The sequence below is a fragment of the Gossypium raimondii genome, chromosome 2 (assembly GCF_025698545.1).
Source record: "Gossypium raimondii isolate GPD5lz chromosome 2, ASM2569854v1, whole genome shotgun sequence".
Classification (NCBI taxonomy): Eukaryota; Viridiplantae; Streptophyta; class Magnoliopsida; order Malvales; family Malvaceae; genus Gossypium; species Gossypium raimondii.
This window is the reverse complement of record NC_068566.1, coordinates 26,302,238-26,325,067: the sequence shown is the minus strand read 5'-3', so window position 1 is coordinate 26,325,067 and position 22,830 is coordinate 26,302,238. Positions and strand designations below refer to the sequence as shown.

The window sequence follows — 22,830 nt, the reverse complement described above, 5'->3', positions numbered from 1 at the left end:
AGGGAAGGGATTCAAACCGAAGTCATCATGGACAGCTCCACCACTACTCAACCACTATACTTGATATTTATTAATATCAATAGATCATCTAAAATAAATAAATAACTAAATAAAATTCGGGCGACCACTCTCTCAGTTCATTAACTCAATTTCTACTAACGCAGTTTTTGGGATGTGACAAATTCGCTTATCCGAAAACACAAGTATGAATTCAGTTAAGGTTTATTGCTATAAATATCACAAATCAGGTCATTTTTCAAAATTTTAATTTTCTGCTGTGCAAGAAAAACATTTTCAAATCAGATTTTTTCCAACAACTACATGCTTCATGATCTATCACTGGAGAATTTTTTCCAACAACAATTTTATGTGTTGTTCAAGGCAAGCATAAGCTGTGAAATATGAATGCACAAGTTTTACCTAAGAGAAATCAGTGACAAATTCTTAATTTTTGAAATAAAAATGGAAGTAACTTTATTACAGAACTCATTAAGTTCCTTATGAACTTACCATGTTTCTCTCTCTTATTTAAAGTATTATAAATTGTTGTTCGTAAGAAAAGCAAACTAAGCTAGAATCTTCAAAGTCTTGTGTGAGCATGTCACCCTTCATTTTGTAACATGTATAGATATCGAGGCAACTTGTAGCCTTAAACTTCTATTTTGCATATGGATAAGAACTCTTTAAATTTAGTTAAAATTGTAATTAGACGCATAAGGCTAAATTTACCGTTTTCTATAAAAAGTTTAATATTATCATAAGCTTGTTTACATATATATTGTGATTTCACGGTAATACACTATGGAACTGTGGTATGGTTATTAAATTATTTTGCATATGCTTATAGTTGAAATCCTGAAAGGTTGGTCGTTTCATCAGTTGGGTATTACACTCCGCTAGTAGATTCTAGATAGTTCGAGCAGTTGACCCAACGTCCAGCAAGCGACCCCCGACTTAGAAAAGTTTGTAAAGTTTTCTTTTATTAGTATATGGCATGTACCTAGTGTTTAAGTCAGTTTTGTATCAAAAAAGGTTGAATTTAAAACTTGATTGCTCGATGTTGTTTTAAAGTATCATTTTGGCATATTTTAGCTTGCATGTGATTGGCATATTGTTGTTTTGGTTGTAATTGAAATGTAAAGTATTATTACAGGTCTCCCAAACTTGTACCAAGTTGATTTTGATGGAAACAATATGTCACGTTGTGACGACATATCCCCAATGTCACAACGAGGAGCAACCTAGGATTCACATTGCGTTGACATGTATTCGAGGCCACGACTAGACCTACTTAGTATGTTGTGTCGCAATGAGGAACCCTCGACGTCATGACTTCAATTCGTTATTTTGAAAACTTTACAATTGGTTCTAATTCGACCTCGAGTTAACTTTAGAGTTTTTGTAAGCTCATATAAAACTCAAAAATGACTTTATATCGTATTATATGATTGTATTGGTTGAAATTAATCATTAATAGTATATATCGAATATAGTTTGACCGTAGTTGTTCTGTCAACAAATGTGATATCTCTTAACTCAGACCTAATGATAGAGTTGGATAATGGAGTGTTACGAAAATCAAAACTTTTTATATAATAGAAGCAAAATCTATCAAATAACAATAAGTATTAATTATATTTTATGATTTTTGAGATGCTACTTAAATAAAATGTATAAGTCGTCATTCTAATACATTTGTTTATAATGCTTAAAATTCTAAAATAGTAAGTATTAATTAAAGATGGTTACAAAATTTATTTTAATATTACCATGACTTTATCTAATTAAATTAATTTTCTTCTCTAAAAATTCAAATTAATTTTTAATTAATATTATTTTCTAATATCAATTTAGTAATATAATAAATAATAAAAATGGAGGTATCTACTTACACCAGTTCAAAATTTAAGTGGTTTTACATCATTTCATAACTTTTTATATTATTAATATTTTAACAATCTAACCGTTAAATTTATAAATATATTTGTATTTTTCATACATGTAAAATTTTTAATCGATCCAATGTTTCTATCATATCGGTCTAAAATATTGTATATATTAATATATATTTAACGATTGAAAGTTTCTTTTTACACAAAACAAATAGTTATAATTTTTTAATTTGTGCCAAACTTGACATGCATGATATATTTGAATGAAGTATAAAATGTGACTGCTGGATTGTTAAAATATTAATTGTATAAAAAAGTTAAGGGTGGGTCTAAAACTACTTTAATTTTACAATGGTCTAAGTGGATCCCTCCCCATATATTGATCCACTTACATCGGTGATACGGGGTTGCGCGCGGACCAAGATCGAGTTGCCAAGTCACGTGAAACTCCTACGAAAAACCCTAAACAATCAGATCTGAAACGAAAGAAAATTAAAAGATTAGAATTTTGAATTTCGGATCTGAAATAAAATCCCAAATCAAGAAAGAATCAAATTGAGAATAGAAATAAGTGTTAATAAGGGTTCTTGAAACCCTAAAGGAGATTGCGATTCTGCCCAATTGAACACCCAGATAGTTTTCCCCAAATTTCGACAATCTAATTTCTCCCAAAAAGAGTATGGATGAATCGGCAAAAACCCTAGAAATTGGGGATTTTTGGGCTAATTCCTTAAGATAGAAAAAGGCTGAAAACACAATAAGAACAGAAAATAAATTAGATAAAGTTCGGCACAAGCAGAAATAAAGAAAGAATTGACAGTAAGAAATTAAAAAATAAGTCCTAAGAAGCCTTGAAATCCCGAAAGATCTCACAACTCCCTTCAAACGGCTCTAATCTCCCCTCCAAAGAATATCAATGGCAAGAAGAAGGTTGAAGATGGCTCCCACAATCAAAAGATTGTTAAAACAACTTCTAAAGAAAGCTCAAGAGAGAATTCTTGGAGAAAACCTCAAAGAAAATTCTGCACTCAACAAATCTGAAATTTAATATATATTTGGGAAGTTGTTTACAAGGTGGCTAGCCATGCCTTTAAATAGGCCTTATAACTAGTCCTAATCTAATTAGAAAACTAAAATAAAAAAACTCCTAATTATTTTAATATGGAAATTCAGCCAAGGGTCTTTATTTGGGACTCGGGACCTGAATCTTTACATAAAAATTAAACTAAGTAAAAATAAATAAATAAATAAATAAAAATAAAACTTTACAACTTGGGCCACTTTGACAATTTGGCCTGATTTTCAACTAAGTATGGGTGGATTTCTTGATTGGGCTTGGAATCTTCTTATTGGGCCTTGCCTTTAAGAATTTGGGTTGGGCCTCTGTGACTCGTATCATTCCCCCCTTCCTCAAAAAGATCCGTCCTCGAATCTGAAAAATCAAATGGGGACAAGTCAGCCACATTGAAAGATGGACATGTTTTAAAGCATTCAATCCTCTCAAATTGTTTCCACAAACCATGAATAAATCGCGAGTAATAAATCAAATGGTAAACGTAATCATCACAAGTAGGTATTTGAAAAGGTTCACACGGTTCACAGAGTTGCACAATCATACCATGCATTAATTGACGGACTATAGATTCACTCACACATGCATCATAAAAATTATTAAAAACAATAATCTTTTTATCAACCATCAAAACAGATAGATCATCAATAAATAAAATAGGACAGGCAAGCATGTTTCGATCTAAGTGTTTTACAAAAATTAAATCATCAACATGATCTTTGTCACTATCCGAGGAGTACAAAGGTGTTTCAAAAGTTTCAAGCATCTTACCTTTATAATGAGAAGAATAAGGGTCGATTTTACCTTTTCCATTTAATACAAACCTTCGCTCATCAGGGGCATAGTGTAGTCGAAACTCCGTTGTTGAGTTAACCTTTGTCAAATGCAACTCAAACTTCATGTATAACCACAGAAACTATTTAAGGCACGAATATAAATTGAAAACAAATTTGGTAAATTTCGTTACCTTATTCAAAAACCAAGTATCAAAACAATAGAAAGTATTTGCACACAATAGATGATGCTTGATTTTCCAACAAAATATACCAAAATAGATTCCAGGCTTGATTTTGATTAGTCATGCCGAAGTGTAACAAAGATTTCATTAAACCAATCAAGTTAAACCATGAGGGTTTTCGCATACGTACCAACTTACATGCAAAACTTTTTTTATTCACCAAAATAGGTTTGCACAAATTCGCAGATTTTACACAAGGCAAATCAAGAGAATAACAACTCACGCTTCCTTTCTTAGTTCGTGGCAATCCTAGAATAAAATCCATGGATAAGTCTACCCATGGTGAAGTAGGAATCGGCAAAGGAGTGTAAAGGCCATGAGGCATTACCTTAGATTTTGCTTGTTTACATTTGATGCACTTAGAACTTACCTTTTCGACATCCACATAATCCTGCAAAAGACATTGAAACACACTAGGCAAATATCCATTAATGTTAGATAGAGATAAATAGTTTTGCCTAAACCTCACAAGGATACAAGGTTGTTTATTGAGTAGGGCTCTCCGCACATCTTTTTTTGTTGCAATCAATTTTTTCTCTCCAGTTTTGCCACTTGCGGATTCACTCACCTTTGGGCCATTTAAATTTTGACTTTTTTCACTACTAGCCTCTTTTCTCTCTGTCTTTTTATTTTCCTTTCTCCTCACCCCTCACAAAATTTCATCATTTTAATTGATCTTTATATACATCATTGGGATTTAAAGGAGCAAGAGTGAATTTTCGCCTTTAAACACAAGAGAGTATCTATTGAGCTTGCCTTGGTGTGTAACATCACGATCAAATTGCTAAGGCCGTCCAAGGAGCAAGTGTGCCACATGCATTGGGACCACATCACACCATACCTCATCCTCGTAATTCCCGAGCTTAAAAGTGATCAAGGACTGTTTTGTAACCTTAACTTCGAGCATTCATTAAGCCACTTGAAGGTGATACGGCTTAGGGTGCTCGATACAAGGTAACTTTAAGGAATCCACCAAATAACGCTAACTACATTTGAACAACTCCCACTATCAATCATAAGTGAACATAAGTTACCTTTTATAAAACACCTAGAATGGAAAATATTGGTCCTTTGGTTATCACAATCGTCTCCCACTTGGATGTTAAGGGTGCGGAGCATCTTATTATTATTTTTTGGACTACCGCAAAACAAACACTCAACACTCAAAAAGAAAAATTAGCAAACCTCACCGTTAATCACTCAAAAGAAAAATTCAAATTCTCAATGAGGTAGAATTCAATCTTGTGAGTTCTTTATCGGAGTTTATATCAACCAATTAGAGAGTGTGAACCAAACTACCAAAGAATCCTAATTTGCACTAGGATGCCAAAACCGACGAGACACCAATTGATTTGTATTGCACCGAGGAAGGATTGTGCACACGTTTAAATCCTACTAACACAAGAAACAAGAAGGTGTTAGATATTGTAAAGGAGAATAAAAGCAAACAAATGAAAACCTACAGCTAAGAATCAATAAAAATTGTTGAAAACAGAAAACCCGAAAAACTGCGGAGTAACTTGACAACTTCGTTCGAGGTGTTCCCGATCTCAAAAAATCACGAAATTAAATCTGGAATGTCTTCAAATATTGAATTTTTGATCTGGAAAATTTGGGCACCAAATTCAACCCGCTGAATATTTTTTTAATTTTTTATTGGATTTCGTCTTTTTTCGATTTTTTGACTTTTTCGACTTATTTTTTTGCGGGAAATATTTTTGTATATTCAATAACAGTGCCACAAATATGTATGTAAAATTTCAGATCAATCAGAAAACGTTTACCCACTCAAATGAATTTTTTTTTGAAAATTTTTCTGGGTAAAACTGCTGTTTGTAATTTAAAAAATAGAGATCAGTTTAGAAATCAACCAAGAACACCTAAAACGCCCAAAATCTGATACCAAATGATACGGGGGTTGCGCGCGGACCAAGATCGAGTTGCCAAGTCACGTGAAACTCCTACGAAAAACCCTAAACAATCAGATCTGAAACGAAACAGAAAATTAAAAGATTAGAATTTTGAATTTTCAGATCTGAAATAAAATCCCCAAATCAGCAAAGAATCAAATTGAGAATAGAAATAAGTGTTAATAAGGGTTCTTGAAACCCTAAAGGAGATTGCGATTCTGCCCAATTGAACACCCAGATAGTTTTCCCCAAATTTCGGCAATCTAATTTCTCCCAAAAAGAGTATGGATGAATCGGCAAAAACCCTAGAAATTGGGGATTTTTGGGCTAATTCCTTAAGATAGAAAAAGGCTGAAAACACAATAAGAACAGAAAATAAATTAGATAAAGATTCGGCACAAGCAGAAATAAAGAAAGAATTGACAGTAAGAAATTAAAAGATAAGTTCAACAAATCTGAAATTTAATATATATTTGAGAAGTTGTTTACAAGGTGGCTAGCCATGCCTTTAAATAGGCCTTATAACTAGTCCTAATCTAATTAGAAAACTAAAATAAAAAAACTCCTAATTATTTTAATATGGAAATTCAGCCAAGGGTCTTTATTTGGGACTCGACCTGAATATTTACATAAAATTAAACTAAGTAAAATAAATAAATAAATAAAAATAAAACTTTACAACTTGGGCCACTTTGACAATTTGGCCTGATTTTCAACTAAGTATGGGTGGATTTCTTGATTGGGCTTGGAATCTTCTTATTGGGCCTTGCCTTCAAGAATTTGGGTTGGGCCTCTGTGACTCGTATCAATCGGTGTAAAACTAAATTACACCTTTTCGTATATTATTTTGTAGATTAATATTTTAACGATCCAACCATTATATTTCATATTACATTCATTTAGATCATGCATGTAAAATCTGAAGTAAATTTAAAATTTACAACGTATGATAAGTATAGCTATATATTTATACAATGTTATAAATAGATAGAGTTATCGAATTGGTTTGAGAAATTACATGCATGATAAGTATACTTCTATTGATAAATTCAATGATTGGATCGTTAATTTTACATATGTGTAAGTAGATCCTTCCACTTATAAATTATAGAGATAAATATATAATAAATAACTACCACTAAAATAATGTCATTTAGCTTTTAAAAGCATGTCTTTTATGTTCATATCTCATAATAAATAACTACAGTTAAAATTATCCATTCATTTAAAAACACTTTTTAAAATTTATAGATCAATTTTAAAACTATACATTTAATTAATGTATAATGTTATACATGAACTATTATTTTGAGCAATTTTATATGTGAAATATATATTTGATCCAACTTTCACAAATCACTAGAACAATTATTTTTTTGTATAAATCACTAGTGTCCTCAATCATTTACAGTTTAACTATTATCCTAGTCGGACCGTGATAATATTAATGTAAAGCCCTTCCAACAATATTAACTCTAAGATTTAAACTTTGTTCAAATACTTAGGAACTAGTCCACTTCCACTTTTTCAACTACTTAACGATAATCACTAAAACATTTATTGATATAACACTATTTTACATTTAAATATTACATAGACAAATTATTATACTTAACTAATATAAAAAGAAAAGTAATACATTCAATTTTTTAAATGTGTATAATTACACCAAAAGAAAGTTAATATATCAAATTAAGTTAATCTTTAATTTTAATATTAATCACTTAATAAATGCTAATCTCAGAACAGGTGAATAAAGAAGTCATTAATTAAAAACCTTGGAAACAATTTTTTTCCAATCCAGACGTCAGTAGAGATGGTGGATTTGATTGTTATCTTCGCCTCTACCTTGGATCCAACGATAAGAAAGCAAAACCACGATCCAGGGCATTCACTACACAATAACAGCCAACTCCACATACAAATGGGATCCCAAACTGCTTACCAATTGCATAACATCAAAGCAGGTCCAAGCAAGCTAAGAGCTCCACATACAAATGGGATCCCAAATTGCTTACAAATTGCATAACATCAAAGCAGGTCCAAGCAAGCTAAGAGGATTAGAACTTGCAACAATAAGCTTAATATTGCTATAATGATCGCGTCTGGACTCAACCAATGCTTTATTCAGTAGTTATAAGTTTTATCATTGACCAAACACATCTTTTGGACAAGTAGTATACTCTTTTCACCCCCCCCCCCCCCCGGGTGCATGCCATCTTCCAACTTTACATACGATTAGATGATAATCAAAGTTTCCAGAGTTCTTTCCTTAGCATATCCACATACATCAGGCATCAGCAGCCTTGGAATTACCATTCATTTTGCCACGTTTAGCTTCAGCATCTTTCACAGCTGCCTTAATTGCATCTTCAGCAAGCATACTGCAGTGCAGCTTAACTGGTGGAAGTGATAGATGTTTCGCGATCTCCCTGCCAGCATGAGTAAATTTGATTGATTGCAAGAAAAATTAGTTAAAGGACCAACTATTGGTACCACAAAGACGAACAGCATAAATGCAAAATACGGTTAAAACATAACAGCATCCTTTGGCATCAAAATATTATATTTCCTCACCTCATTTCCTCCACTACCACTCACATATATTTTATACATTGCTCTCAAAACTAGATGGGAACACACCAGCACCAGAGCATTAGACTCAAAGGGTTGGTGCATGATCCCCCTACACAAAAGAGCCCAGTTAAAATCCCCACTTCCCCAACTAAAAAATAAAGGGTACAAACCAGTTGACTAAAAGATGAAAGCTATGCATTAGCTTATGCATACTCTATGCAATCACCTTAAAACTTAAAGTTGGATGTTCTTAAGCTACCTATTTAGACAATCATATAATTACAATTTATACCTACATATGTTGCTAGGAAAACATCACAACATCATCTAATATTTCTTCTCATGACTAACTGTATTTATTATATTGATTCTGTTGATACCTAAAATCGTGATCTGAAAATTAATTAGAAAAAAGGCTCAATAGACAAAGCTAGACAAGCCTTTAAACTCAGGTCAATCTTTATGAGCGGAAAGTGCGACTTCTACTAATTCGTTGCCACCACTAGGCCTTAATATCATTGTGCATACACATGAAGAATAAAGAATGACCTAGAATTACTAAAGTAAACTTAGTTAACAAGCATAACAAAAAAATTCATATTATAAGTAATTAAAACCTTCCCTTACCAAATGCAGATATGGTTAAATGAAAGCGGCCTAAAAATTGTAAGAAAGGAAGTTAAAAGAATGGGGGAGAGAAGATGATCTATCCATAGCATTCTACAATGTTTAAATTAAAAGCGAAAAATACGAACAGTGTGTGCAAATAACTTAATCAAGTAATCAAAAAATTCCACTAGTTTCCAAGGTCAGATACCAAAAAGGAATACCGCAAAATACCCCAGGAGACGATAAGAATCAAATAAATACAAATGGGACTAATACTTACGTGTTTTTAATAGTAAGCACTTCGTCCATGCTTTTCCCTTTCACCCATTCAGTAGCTGCAACATGAAAAGCTCCAAGTTACTACCTAGGTCCTCCACAAAAATTGAAGGCCGTTTGAAATAAACTCATATGTACAAAACATTGAATAACATCAATAAAAACAGATTAGAAGTTTCAACATTACTGACAAAACAAATACACATTTGTTCCGTTGGTTTGTTTTTTTATAATAGCAGCTTTTTCCTGCTTCCCAAAATCAACAATAATTCAACATGTCGGTTCCATATTAAAGAAAAATCATGCATTTTCTTCATAAAAAGATAAATATTATATTGATTGATTAACATAAATATTTGCTTTTGTATAAAGGACTCTTTTTCTTTTGTATGAGAAACAAAATAAAGTATCGAAATAAAAACTAATCCGTGTGAAATTCCCTTTACAATCAGAGAATTTGAAATTAGGATTACTTTTTTTGGACTTGAAATTTAACTTAATAGAAGAAAACAATAAATAAATAAATAAAATATCACAGCACCGATTGTGGATTGAAACAAACTATACCTATAAACCTGAATAACCAGAAGTGTATATACATAAAAAAGGAAAATCGAAGGGGCATACCAACAGAAGAAGAGGCAATGGCCGAGCCACAACCGAAGGTTTTAAAGCAAGCATCAACGATTTTGCCGGAATCCTCGTCGATTTTGATTTGCAACTTCATAACATCACCGCAAGCAGGAGCGCCGACCAGGCCGGTACCAACGTTGGGGTCGTTCTTGTCGAAGGAACCGACGTTACGAGGATTGCTGTAGTGATTGATGACATTCTGGTGGTAAAGACGTGGCAGAGTCTGTAGGGGAGGCGATGGGGAGGGAATCCCGAGCAGCTTCTTCGACACCATCCTCAACATTTTCACTGAGTTAGGGCTTGGATTTGGGAACTTTGATTGGTTGTACGCAGATATATATATATATAGAGAGAGAGAGAGAGAGAGAGAGAGCGCGCTTGAAGAGACGGCTATATGGGACGCGTGGGAGGGTGAAGAACAGATTCTGGAGTTTCCTTTGTAAGATAGAACCAACACACGTCAGAGTTTTTCTCCTCTGTTATGGGATCACATTCTTTTAAAAAGTTGAGGGTTAATAAATTATCAAAAACCCTGCATTCATATATTTAAAATTTAAAATTTTTATTTTTATTTAAAAATTAGGATTTTTTTCTAATTTAACAATTCAAGTTTAATTATTAGTATTTTTAAAATTTTTAGTTAAATTTAGATTAATTACTGCATATTTTTATATAACTACCAAGTATTTATTTTATTCCAAAATAATACACTAGTGAATTTAATTAAAAAATTATCATATGAATAATTAATTTTAAATTTTAAAATTTATACTTTTAAATTAAATTAATAAAATAAAATGAGTGATATAAAGTCTAAACTCTAAATCTAAAACATATTTTAATGAATTATGTTATCTAAAAAGTTGAATTATGCTATGAGTCAAAAAATAATAATATAATAAAGAGGGTTTCAAGCCTCAAACCCTTCAAAATTAAAAAAAAATCAAGGTTTTTCCTCTACCGCAATGGTAGTTCTTTTCTAATTTGGTCTGTTAAGGTTGCAGGTGCAATTAAGACTCTTGTTTCTAGTTAATTAGGGATTGGATCTTGGGTGTTTGGAGCGTACAACTCTAATTAATTGAACATAGGAGCGTTTAGTCTGATTTTTGCCGAATCATTGTGATGGAATACGATTTAGCGAATTTGAGGATCATGATGGGGAGGAGGAGATCTGGGCAGTGGATGAGGATGTGGAACAGGAATTTTTTCTAGTGGGGTGTTTCTTGACAGCAATAATGGTAAACTTTCAGACCATGAAGAATATGTTGGCTAACATTTGGCACCCAATAGGTGGTGTAGTTATCTTAAATCTAGGGGAGAAGAGATTTTTATTTAAATTCTATCATGAGGTGGACATTGACAGAGTGATAAAGGGGGCACCATGGACCTTTAATAACCATCTGATGGTTTTTCATAGTCTATTGGAGAATGAGGACTCAATGGAGGTGCCATTGACTTATTCTTTTTTCTGGGCGCAAATTCATGATCTATTGCTAGGAATGTTTCAGAGATGGTTACTAAGCAATTCCATGATTTTATTGGGACTTTTATTGAATATGATGCGAGGAAGATAAGGAAGGGATATCGAAGTTATATGAGAATACGAGTATTAGTGGAAGTGAGAGTTCCATTAAAGAGGAGGAAGAAATTAATGACACTGAGTGGAAAACAGTTTTATGTGAGATTCTAATATGAAAAGTTAACCTTGTTTTGTTTCTTATGTGGTCGATTGGGCCATGGGGATAGTTTCTGTCCATTACGAGTTAAAAGCAAAGGGCAGAATCTAGAATTAGGTTGGGATACATCTTTGCGGGTGCAAGAAAGGAGATCTAATTTACCCACAAGCATATGACTTAGGGAGGACATTGGTAATAGGTTGAAAGGAAGCAAGTATGGAAAAATGGAGCAAAAGATGGAAAAAAGGGAAGGTGAGCAGATGAATCAAAAATTTGAGAGGGGAAGACATGTGAATCGAATTACGGGTTTTAATTTAGAAGGACGAATAAAAGAGGTGTTGGGGGGAGGATTAGTATGTGGGAGATCCAAAGGAAAGAATGAGAATGCAAGAGGAAGAAGATAGTCTATTAGCGGATGTGAAAGGTAAGAAGAGATAGAGAGTGGGACTCTAGATTTAGAGGATGTGATAGAACCAATGGAATGCTCGAGGGGTTAAGGGTCAGTCAATCAACCAAAAATATCGGTAGCCGTTAGGAGGTCAACTGACCGACAACAATGAAAATCTTATGTTGGAATGTTCGAGGATTGGGGAGTCCTCGGGCTTGTAGGAGGTTTCAGCATGTTCTGAAAGCTAATCGTCCCTACATGGTCTTCTTCAGAGAGACCAAACTAGATAGCAGAAGATTGAAGCATGTTAGGAAAACATGTGGTTACTACAATAGGATTGACGTATCAGCAGAGGGTACAAGAGGAAGTTGAGTTTAGGATAGCTGGAAGGAAGTAAAGTTAGTTTAAATAGTTTTTCAAAAAATCACATTGATTTGAAGGTGGAAGATGAGTCTGTTGATAGGCAATGGAGATTTATAGGCTTTTATGGGTCTCTTGATATTCGATTGAAGGAAATGACTTGGAATTTGTTAAAGTCATTAAGGAAAAATTCGAGGCACCCATGGATAGTGGGTGGGGATTTTAATGAGATATTATACTCATTTGAGAAGAAATGAGACATGGTAAGAGACGGGGAGTGAATGAAAGCATTTAGGGAAATGTTGGATCAATGTCAATTGGAGGAAGTAGGGTTTACGGGTCCTATACTCAGGAGAGGGATAACTTTGAGAACAAAAATATAAGGGAGAGGTTTGGTCGCTTTGTGGCTTATATGGAATGGTGGGAGTTATTTCCTAAGTACAGGGTCAAGCATTTAGGACATTCTTTTTCAAATCATTGTCCTTTATTATTGGAAACGGAGCTTGATAATCAAAGGCACCAAGTGCAATACTTTCGATTTGAATAGTGGTGGTTACTTGAGGAATCGTGTGAAAAAGAGATAAGAGAGTTATGAGAGGGTAGTAATTTGAGTGTTCCGAAGCGTCTTGAGATGGTTGGGAAGGGCTTAATGAAATGGGCAGGTAAATTGAGAATGATGAAAGTTGGAAAGATAAAGGACCTAGAGGAAGAATAGAGGAATGAACGGACACTATTCTTGGTGATCTTATTGAAACAAAATTAGAACTCAGTATGGAAATTGACAAGATGGAATTATATTGGGAACAAAGGGCAAGGGCGAATTGGCTAAAAAATGGGGACCGAAATACAACTTTTTTTCATAGGTTTGCCTCATAGAGACGAAGAACAAATAATATAAAGGAACTTGAAAGGGAGGATGGCATGCTTGCAACCAATATAGAGGAGATGGCCGAAATAGTGAAGGAGTATTTCTCAGATCTATCCACATTAAATAGAAGGGGAAAAGTGATGCGGGGTCTTGAAGGAGTTGATAAAAGCATAATGGGAGAAATGAATAAGATGTTAATGGTAGAATACACTATTGAGGAAATCATATCAGCATTAAAAGAGATGGCCGCACTGAAGGTGGCAGGGGACAATGGATTCCCTACTTTATTTTTCAAAAACTTTGGCATATCATTGGTAAAGAAGTGGGGAAGTTCTGTCTTAACATTCTCAACAAAAGGGAGTCTTTGGAAGGTATTAACTCTACACTTATTGTGTTAATTCCTAAAACTTCTAGACCAGGTGATTTAAGAGATTTTAGACCTATTAGTCTTTGTTCTGTGTTATATAAAATTATCTCAAAAGTGGTGACTAATCATTTTCGAAAAGTGCTTGATGTATGCATAGATAAAGCACAAAGTGTGTTTGTACCAGGAAGAATGATTACTAATAATGTTCTCCTTGCTTATAAGATTTTGCATGTGCTCAAGCAAAAGAGAGTGGAGAAAGCAGGTTCGTTTGAGCTTAAGCTCGATATGAGCAAGCCATATGACAGAATGGAATGGGGATTTATATAAGAAATGATGGTAAGACTGGGCTTTGATGTGAGATGGATTAATATCATAGTATTAATTTCATTTCTTACTCGGTTTGTTTAAATGGAGAAAGAAGGGATAAGTTCAAACCGAATAGAGGGCTAAGAGAAGGCGACCCTCTTAGCCCTTATTTATTTTTAATCTGTGGAGAGGGACTCTCAACGTTAATGAGAATGGCGAGTAAGGAAAGAAAAATAAAAGGAGTGAAGGTAAGTAAAAGGTGCCCGTAGATAACTCATCTAATGTTTGCGGATGATTGTATTTTGTTCGGAGAGGCTACAGTGAGAAGGGTAAACGAGTTGAAAGGTATTTTGGAGAACTGCGAGTTAATGTCGGGGCAGAAGGTTAAATTGGACAAATCCACTTTACTTTTTACTTCTAATAGTTCAATACGAGATGGAGAATTGATTTCACGAGCATTGCAGGTAAGATGTTTGGAGGAACCAAAAAAGTATATAAGTTTGCTGAAAGTGGTTGAAAACTAGAAGAGGGGGAGTTTTTAGGGTTTAAAGGACAGGATGGACAAACGTGTTAATAATTGGTGCATTAAGGCATTGTCGCAAGGTGGGAAAGAGGTATTTATTAAAAGTGTGTTACAAGCAATCCTAACCTATGCTATGTCGTGCTTTTTTTACCAAATTCTTTATGTCGAGAAATGAAGTAGATTATTTGCAAGTTTTAGTGGTAAAAATAGGAGGGAAGCGAGGAATGCATTGGTGCAAGTAGAGGAAATTATGCGCATTAAAGGAGGATGGTGGGATGGGTTTTTGAAGTTTGACCAAGTTTAATGTGGCCCTTCTCGCAAATATGGCTGATGATTATTGGAGTATACTGATTCTTTATTAGTGAAGACATTAAAGGCTAAATTTTATCCTAATACAGATTTTATGCAAGCAGAGTTAGGAAACTACCCTTTGTATACCTGGAGAAGCATTTGGGCAATGAGGAAAGTCTTGCAAGATGGTATGGCTTGGAGAGTTGGGAATGGTGAAAACATCTCAATTTGGCAGGATGCCTGGGTTCCTAGATTGGAAAACCAAATAGTTCAAGAGTCAGTTAGTGATTATAGTGTAACAAAAGTGGCAGACTTGATTGATTTAAATTTAAGACAGTGGAAGAAGGAAGTAATTACTAGACTCTTTAGAAACAAAAAGGCAGTTGATTTAAATTTAAGACAGTGGAATGAGGAAGTAATTACCAGACTCTTTAGTAATAAAGAGGTAGAGGCGATCCTGGATATTCCTCTTGCAAAAGACTCACAGGAGGACAGAAGGGTTTGGAGTGGAGAACTTACGGGGGAATACACAATAAAGAGCGGTTATAGACTTATTGATGAGAAATACAAACCCAAAAATGGCTAACAATAACTACACAAATAGAGATTATTACAACAACCTTTGGCATAAAAATCTGTATATCAAAATTAAAACTACAAAGTGGAGAATATACAACAATTATATTTCTACAAATTTGGAAACCTATACAACAGAAGAATCAGTAACTCGGCTCTGTGTCCAAGATGTAGGGAGGGAACAGAGACTTTGGAGCATACATTTAGGGACTGTCATGCAATAAAAGAGGTATGGTCAGAACTCAAGTTTAGGATGTAGGGAACAACATTAAACGAGACTTTACAGGAATGGATAAGGGGTAAACTTACTAGAAGTAGTGGCTAACAGAAACAACTTTTATTTGCCACCATATGAACGGTTTGGATGGGACGAAATAGAGTGTTGCATGAAAAAATACAACAATCAGCCACAGAGACAATATGCTTTATAAGGAAATATATAGAGGAATGGTCAGTAGTAAAGAACAACATACCAAGGAGGATTAATAACAATGAATGTTGGAAACCATCGGACGAGAGTATAACCAAAATAAACTTTGATGGGGCCTATAACAAACAAAGGAAGCAGTCAGGAACATGTATAATCTGTAGGAACTCAAAATGAGAAAACTTGGGTGTCGAAATGATAGTTAATGAGAGAGTACTTACACTTTTCGCGGTAGAGGCAATAGCCTGTCTACAGGCAGTTCAGACGAGGTTAGAAATATGACTCCAATGGGTAGTCATAGAAAGAACTGCACTCAATGTTATTCAGCAAGTAAAGGCATTAAAAGAGGATCGATCAGTACTATGTTCGTACATACAGGATATACAAATATTAAGCAGAGGATTTGAAGAGTGTTGATTTTAGAAAATATCTAGATCTGGTAACAGGGTTGCTTAGAGTTTAAAGAATACTAACTTGAGACACTAGCTACCGAGGAAAGCCATGTTAGCACTAGAGGAAGATGTGAGGAGTCTGGTAGCATCAGAAGGAGATGAGAGGAATGATGGACATAGGGAACAATTGAGAAAATGAAGCACTACGAAGCAATTGAAGGAAATTTTCACAGATAAGGGCAGAAATAGAAGTAGAAATGAGGGGAACAGGGCATATAAAAAGACGAAAGAGGGTTCTGGCAAAAAAATTTAATGGAGATGGTGTAGGCTATCTTAGATAACAATGCTGGGCATTTGAGGTATCGAGATAGGGCCTGGTTGATACGAACTCGTCTCGTGATGTTTTGAGTCGTATGTGTTGCCCAATCGTGAATTGAGTAAGGATGGATTCGTTTCGGTTTTAAAATGAAACAAAATAGAGATAATGGCTTCAAACAAAGGTAATAAACAAAATAAAGAGGAAACAATAACAAATTAATTGGCTAAGACCGAAAATGAACCAACAATAACGAATTGTTGACCCGAATCTCAAAATGGTCTTTAGGTGTTTTTCGGTTAAAGGAAACAGGAAAGGAACCTTGACCCACTATCAACTATGATAGGAACCAAAGGTATATTGAACGCCACACTATGAAAGGGATAAGTTCGAAAACAAGAAACGGATAGACGCCACAAGCTAAGCTTGATAAGTCAAATCAATTCCGTAAGAATAAAAAGAATTGGATAACTCACAATTCAAAGATTTCATGTATATTCAGCAAAAAGTTCTTTCCCTCTATGGCTGATTACATCTATTTATAATGCTAGAACAAGGTTACTGAATGGTCAAAAACATCCACTTAATGTGCCATAAAAAACTGATGTCTTTTCTTATTCTTTGAACCAAATAACTCCTTCCATAAAATCACTTTAATTCAGCTGATTTGAATGTCTTTAATGGCTTAGAAAATGACTCTTGAGTTGTCCTTGGCTAGTTGAATAGTCACCATCTCTTAACCTGCTCCTTAATGACATTCAAAGGCTTGATTGATTTCTCTTGAAAGCTCCAAAAACTACCGGAAGTGGAAGAGTTGCTGCTAAATTTTAAAGGGCATAAAATGCTCTTTAAAAACTCCTTTAATGATTTTAAGCTCCCTTTATAACAGCCCTTTTAATTGTAACTCAAAAGAACTTGAACGACCACTTAATTAAATGCGTAATGACCTTGAATTGTAACCACTATAAGCTAAAAGTCACCTGCAATAAACACATTAAAATGAGTTTATTAAACAAATGAAAACACTTATTTATCATAACAAACATTAAACTTACTTAAATAAATGAACTAAAACATATATGCAATAATTATTCCAACAACTAGTTTAATTAAAGAAGCATAATTAAATGAACTTAACTCATGTATCAATAAATAATCCTAGGAACTAGATTAATTAAGAACAACACTTATTAAATAAAGTTAAACAAAAACACTTATTAATTAAAACTAAGATGAGTTGAATAAATGTTCAAGAACTCATTTATTAAACTAAGATGCTTAAATGCATGGTTTTGAAATGCAAATTTAACTAACATGAAAGTTACATAATTAAACTAACTTGACTTAATTTAATGATGCAAAATTAACTAACATGAAAGTTACATAATGCATGACTTTATTAAATGCGAACACATATTAATGATGTGCAAACTATGACATAATTAAAAACACAAACTAAAATAACTAAAAATTAATGAATCAAAGTCCGTATTTTCCAGCAGCCGAATTAACAAACTAAAATTAAAAGCTTCATTTTGCACTTGGGCCCCTCGAGTTTGGGCCAATCTCGGTAGCATCGAGTTGTGTCGTAACATGATGCGTTTGGGATCGCATCACTGGTGGGCTTAGGAAAGCATAGGTTTGGGCTAGGTTTAGGTATATAGTTTAGTAGGAATTGTGAGTCCAATTTGTAGGTTTAGGTTATTTTTTCTCTTTTTCTTTTGTAATGAGCTTCGAGCCAATGCCTTTTTTAATACAAAGTCCCAAATTTTATTAAAAAGAAAAGAGTTTTTTTTTTAAGATTTCAGTTGATTTATTTAAAATAGTACCCTAGACAGGGCCCTTAAGCTGCCCAATACTCTCCAAAAATTTAAAAATTAGAACAGAAAATTAAATCCAGCCCAAACACTAGAATGCTTCAACAAGCAAAGAAATTAAGAGTTTCTAGATAATCTCAAAACCTAATCCACCTGTAAACAACAGAGTCAGGGGAAAAACCTTTCATTTCCTAATTGAGCTCCAAACAGAGCATTTTAGATGACTGTACTTCCCTTCCATCTACGATTGTGAGTTTTCAATCCAGAGCCTTTACCCATTGTCGATCAACTTCTACCATTGTCTTTGCAAATTTTGACCATCATACATCAGGATAATCTCTATTCTCTGTTTAAACCCTTCAGTTGCTAACCGGTGTGCTGCTCCATTGGTTGATCTCTATGCATGCATGTAGGTACAAAATTGGAAATCCTTGCTTAAAATTTTCACATCGTCGATATAAGCAAAAATCTCAGATCTATCTCTCTCCTTTTTCCTTACCTTTTTTTTATCACAGTTCAGGAATCTATTTCAACTTCTAGCCTTTTGATATTCAGATCTAAACACATTTTCATTGCCATGGTACAAGCCACTTCAGCCGCAAAACGCTGAAGGTATATTCTCATGAAACTTACGACACATTTGGTTCACTAGAATGAAATAGAGCTATAATGGAATAGATCTGTAATGAAATAAAACTATAATGGAATAGAGCTGTAATCAGTAATTCAATTTTTTGGTTGAATGTAATGAAATAGAACTGTAATAGTATTCTTGTGTTTGGTTGAATGGAATAGATTTGTAATAGCATAAAGAAAAACTAAAATGACCATAGTATCCTTAACATAATTTTTTAGGTAGATGATTGTTGTTATTAAATTTTAATAACATTATTATTAAATATAAGTTAATAAAATAAACAATTTAATCATATTTTAATATAATTATTATTAAATATAATTTAATAACATTCTTAATATAATTATTTTTATATTAAATTATATTAAAATATTTAAAATAATTTATTTACTACATTTTAAAACAATATACTATTATTTGAATTGGAAAAAAAACTTTTTGTTAAAATAATACACTACATTTTATTTTTCTTTTTCAACTAAAAGAGACAAAAATGTTTGTTTGCCTACATTATAGAATTGAAAAAGGTAATGTTAATGAGACATCTTTGCATTAATGATTGCTTTAAAGGAAGGGATTAAAAAATTTATACCAAATGATATAACCCCTAAAGGCCCAAGATTTGGCTTCTCTTCATTTCTTCTAACAAATAAAGAATTTCCCAAAATAATAGATCACAAACAAATAAACAAAAGGTCCATTAGAAAATGAAAACCCTATTCTATTCTCAGTCTCCCGGCTCTCACTTCCTGAAGATCAAACTCCATCTTTATCTCTGTTTCTTCAATCCATTCATTACTCCAACCCCAAAAACTAAAATGCACATGCCACTATGAAAACTGTTAAAGAATAAAAAAAAAAGAACAATTGCTCATTAGAAGCTTCAGTGATGAATTTAAACCTTGGAAACAATTTTGGATGCCAATTGTCAAGTATTAGATGCTTGTGATCCACTTCAAAAGTTCTAAGAGAAAAAGGGATTCACATAAATTTTAACAGAGGACAATCAATTCAACATTGAAAAGATGCATAAAAGATGAAAAATTACAACCATTAGCAATTTGCAGCTAGTTATATAAATATGTTGGACAGGGATGTAAGATAATATGTATTGGATACAATAAGGAAAATAAATAAGAGGAGCAAGCTAAATACAATCCATACCTAATTAATCTCCAGTTCTTTATTTGTCCTACATGGAGATTTAAGGAAAAAAACACACTTTTTCTTACATAAGAAAATACACTCCAAAAGGAAAATACAAGATATGTCATCTTAACTCTCTTTTAATTGTTTTCGCAATTAATTGTTTCGAAGCCTTCTGTGGGTCTTTAATTTTTTGCAATATCAACAGCCTCTTGATTACTCATCACCTGGATTAAGCATATGGAAAAGGAAAAATAATTCCTATAAAACTATTTCCAACTCAATAAGGAGACATCAAAGTAAAGTGTTTTACCTTCCAAAGACCATCACTTGCAAGAATTAAAATATTTGTTTTGTTATCTATGTTAGTCCATTGAATGTAGGGATCTGATTATAGATGCGGTTTAAGGCTCTTGTCACCGAAAGCACACGAAATTGCCAGTTGTCCATTAACTCTAGGAATATCTCCTGATATCATGCACAAACAACAAATTTAACAATCTTATCATCTTAGCAAATTAGAAATATAGGGTCTACTTTATGCAAGGAATATGATGCATATAAATCAACCAAATTAGAACCAAGACCTTAATACCACTCAATAGTAGAAACTTGAAGTTTTCAGGCATCGATTTCTTTCTTAGTATCTTATCATGTAGGGCCAACAAACAAGAATCAAAATGATAAAACATATACAACATAATGGTGACTGGCAGTTTCCTTTTTGGTTAGTAAGACCAAGATTTTAAATGCAATGGAACAGGACATTTCAAAATTGTAGTGGCTTTAACATGCCTAATGCATTTTTACTTCATAACCAACACAAAGACGTGCCTTAAGAGACAATTAAGTTGTTATACAACAAGGAGCAAAAACATAAAACAAAGTACGGAACTTCACCAGTGATTGATATGTGAAAAAGGAAAAACAAAACATTTTATGGTTTACTACAAGGTTAGAAAAGCTGACAAAGATGATCTATCCCTATGATTGCAAAGAGGCTAAGAGCTAAATACAATAATTAAGTATTAGAAGTTGCAAGACCACTTGAAAACACTCAGCAGATATAACAAAAAACATTCATTTTTGTTTGAAAAGAACAAAACATCTCTAAAGTTGTTATTCTAAAGATTACAATGAAAAATTCAAAACCATGAACCACCATAACATGTAAACATAAACAAACAGGAAACAAAAAGGTAAAATAAAAAAGCTTCTACTAAGATAAGGGAAATCAAAATTAAGATAAAGTGACCATAACCATATGACATGTAGGTTTGTTCTTGTTTGAAATTAAAAGTTGCCAGAATATAAAGGTCTTTTCCCTTTTAAGTGTATAAGTAAAAGCATCATTCAATCAGGAAGATCAAAGATGTGCAACTTTACACCATTGTTATTAAATTGATTCATCAACAAAATGAAACTAAATTAAAATTGTTACCCTCTAAAACTAGATACTTCTTTGTTTTCATGAATATGCAAATTGATGTTTGTGAATGCAAATGCAAAAGGTAGCAGATTTATTTTACAACCTTACCACAACCACAAACTATTAACCATGATATTAAACTGATATACAAGAAATAAAAAACCAACACATCATAAACAAATAAACAATAAAGAAAACCACACAAAAATTTCACAAATACAACAAAAGCTTTTTTTTATTTTATTTTCATGGACAATGTTCACCAATTTTCAAATATATGCTTGCAAAGTGTTTGTGAATTTGACAATATAAACAAAATATCTACTCTCTTTGAAATTATTGAATTATGGGATACTTTAAAAAAAAACATATTGTGCTGAATAATGTGCCAGCTGAAAAGAAAAGAGAAAAAAGCTTTATGAATGCAAAATTTGCCACACGAAAATGGAAATATGATTTTTAGTAAAAGAAGTATATGCTTTAAACTTCTTGATGTTGGTATTTGAAAAATCAGGATTTATAAATTACACCTCACCAAGTTTACATGAAATCACCATAAAAAAACCCATTGTCATAGTAGAAATCCTTATTTATTGAATAATTACCATCAGAAAGCAAAGTTATTAAACCCAGAAAAACTTTCATAAACAAATAATAATAAAAACCCACAAGCACAATTATACAATTATTTCATTGAAATCAACTTTAAAAGTAGTACATCCATATACACAATAAAAAAACAATAATGAAATTAGAAATTTGGGTCGGAATTAAAACTTACCAGATCTTGGATCCTGCAAGACCACTCGAAAAATGCTTCACTTCTTTTTTCTAATGGATTAAACAATCAGGAATTTTGTAAATATATTGAAGAGAAAAAGAGTTTTGGTGTGCGAAACAGAAAGGGTTGGGAGGAAATAAAATTAAAAGAAAGGGTTTAAATTAAGTGAAGAAGAGATGATGTTGGAAATTTGTTGATTTACAGTGGAGGAGGGAAGAAGTATGGAAAAAAAAAAAGAAAAGAAATTCAAACATTGGAAAGAAGGGAGGATGGTGAGGGTAAAATTGAAAGGTTGGCTAATTTGTTACTCTACTTATTCCATAAATCACCATTTTGTGGGGAGAGTACAGAATGGTATTCTGCATTTTCACACTGAATAAAGTTGTATGGAATAGGTAGCTTATTACAACAACCAAACAATGGTTTGGTGATGGGCCCATTGAATTGGGCTGTAATGCATTGTTATTCTTTCCAACCAAACATAATGTTAGCTTTTGAAGCTATTACCTTTCCTCTTGAATCCTTTATCAGAATACCAGAGCA

The 22,830-nt window shown here is 33.0% G+C and overlaps 1 protein-coding gene and 2 long non-coding RNA genes across 3 annotated transcripts; all 3 read right to left on the bottom strand.

Annotated features, from left to right (window-relative positions):
* Positions 1-7,952: 7,952 nt before the first annotated feature.
* On the bottom strand, positions 7,953-10,480 carry LOC105788286 (iron-sulfur cluster assembly protein 1). The gene is made up of 3 exons (XM_012615097.2): positions 9,982-10,480; positions 9,359-9,413; positions 7,953-8,324 (listed from the first exon to the last, which is right to left on the bottom strand). The coding sequence occupies exons 1-3, from the start codon at positions 10,268-10,270 to the stop codon at positions 8,183-8,185; spliced, it is 486 nt and encodes a 161-aa protein (XP_012470551.1). The 5' UTR covers positions 10,271-10,480; the 3' UTR covers positions 7,953-8,182.
* Positions 10,481-15,225: 4,745 nt separating this feature from the next.
* LOC105788287 (uncharacterized) lies at positions 15,226-16,410 on the bottom strand. Its single transcript, XR_001131943.2, has 4 exons — positions 16,244-16,410; positions 15,991-16,076; positions 15,652-15,876; positions 15,226-15,552 (listed from the first exon to the last, which is right to left on the bottom strand). It is a non-coding gene; the product is annotated as an uncharacterized LOC105788287 (long non-coding RNA).
* A 3,775-nt stretch (positions 16,411-20,185) lies between these two features.
* LOC105788288 (uncharacterized) lies at positions 20,186-22,471 on the bottom strand. Its single transcript, XR_001131944.2, has 3 exons — positions 22,288-22,471; positions 20,391-20,545; positions 20,186-20,304 (listed from the first exon to the last, which is right to left on the bottom strand). It is a non-coding gene; the product is annotated as an uncharacterized LOC105788288 (long non-coding RNA).
* Positions 22,472-22,830: the final 359 nt, after the last annotated feature.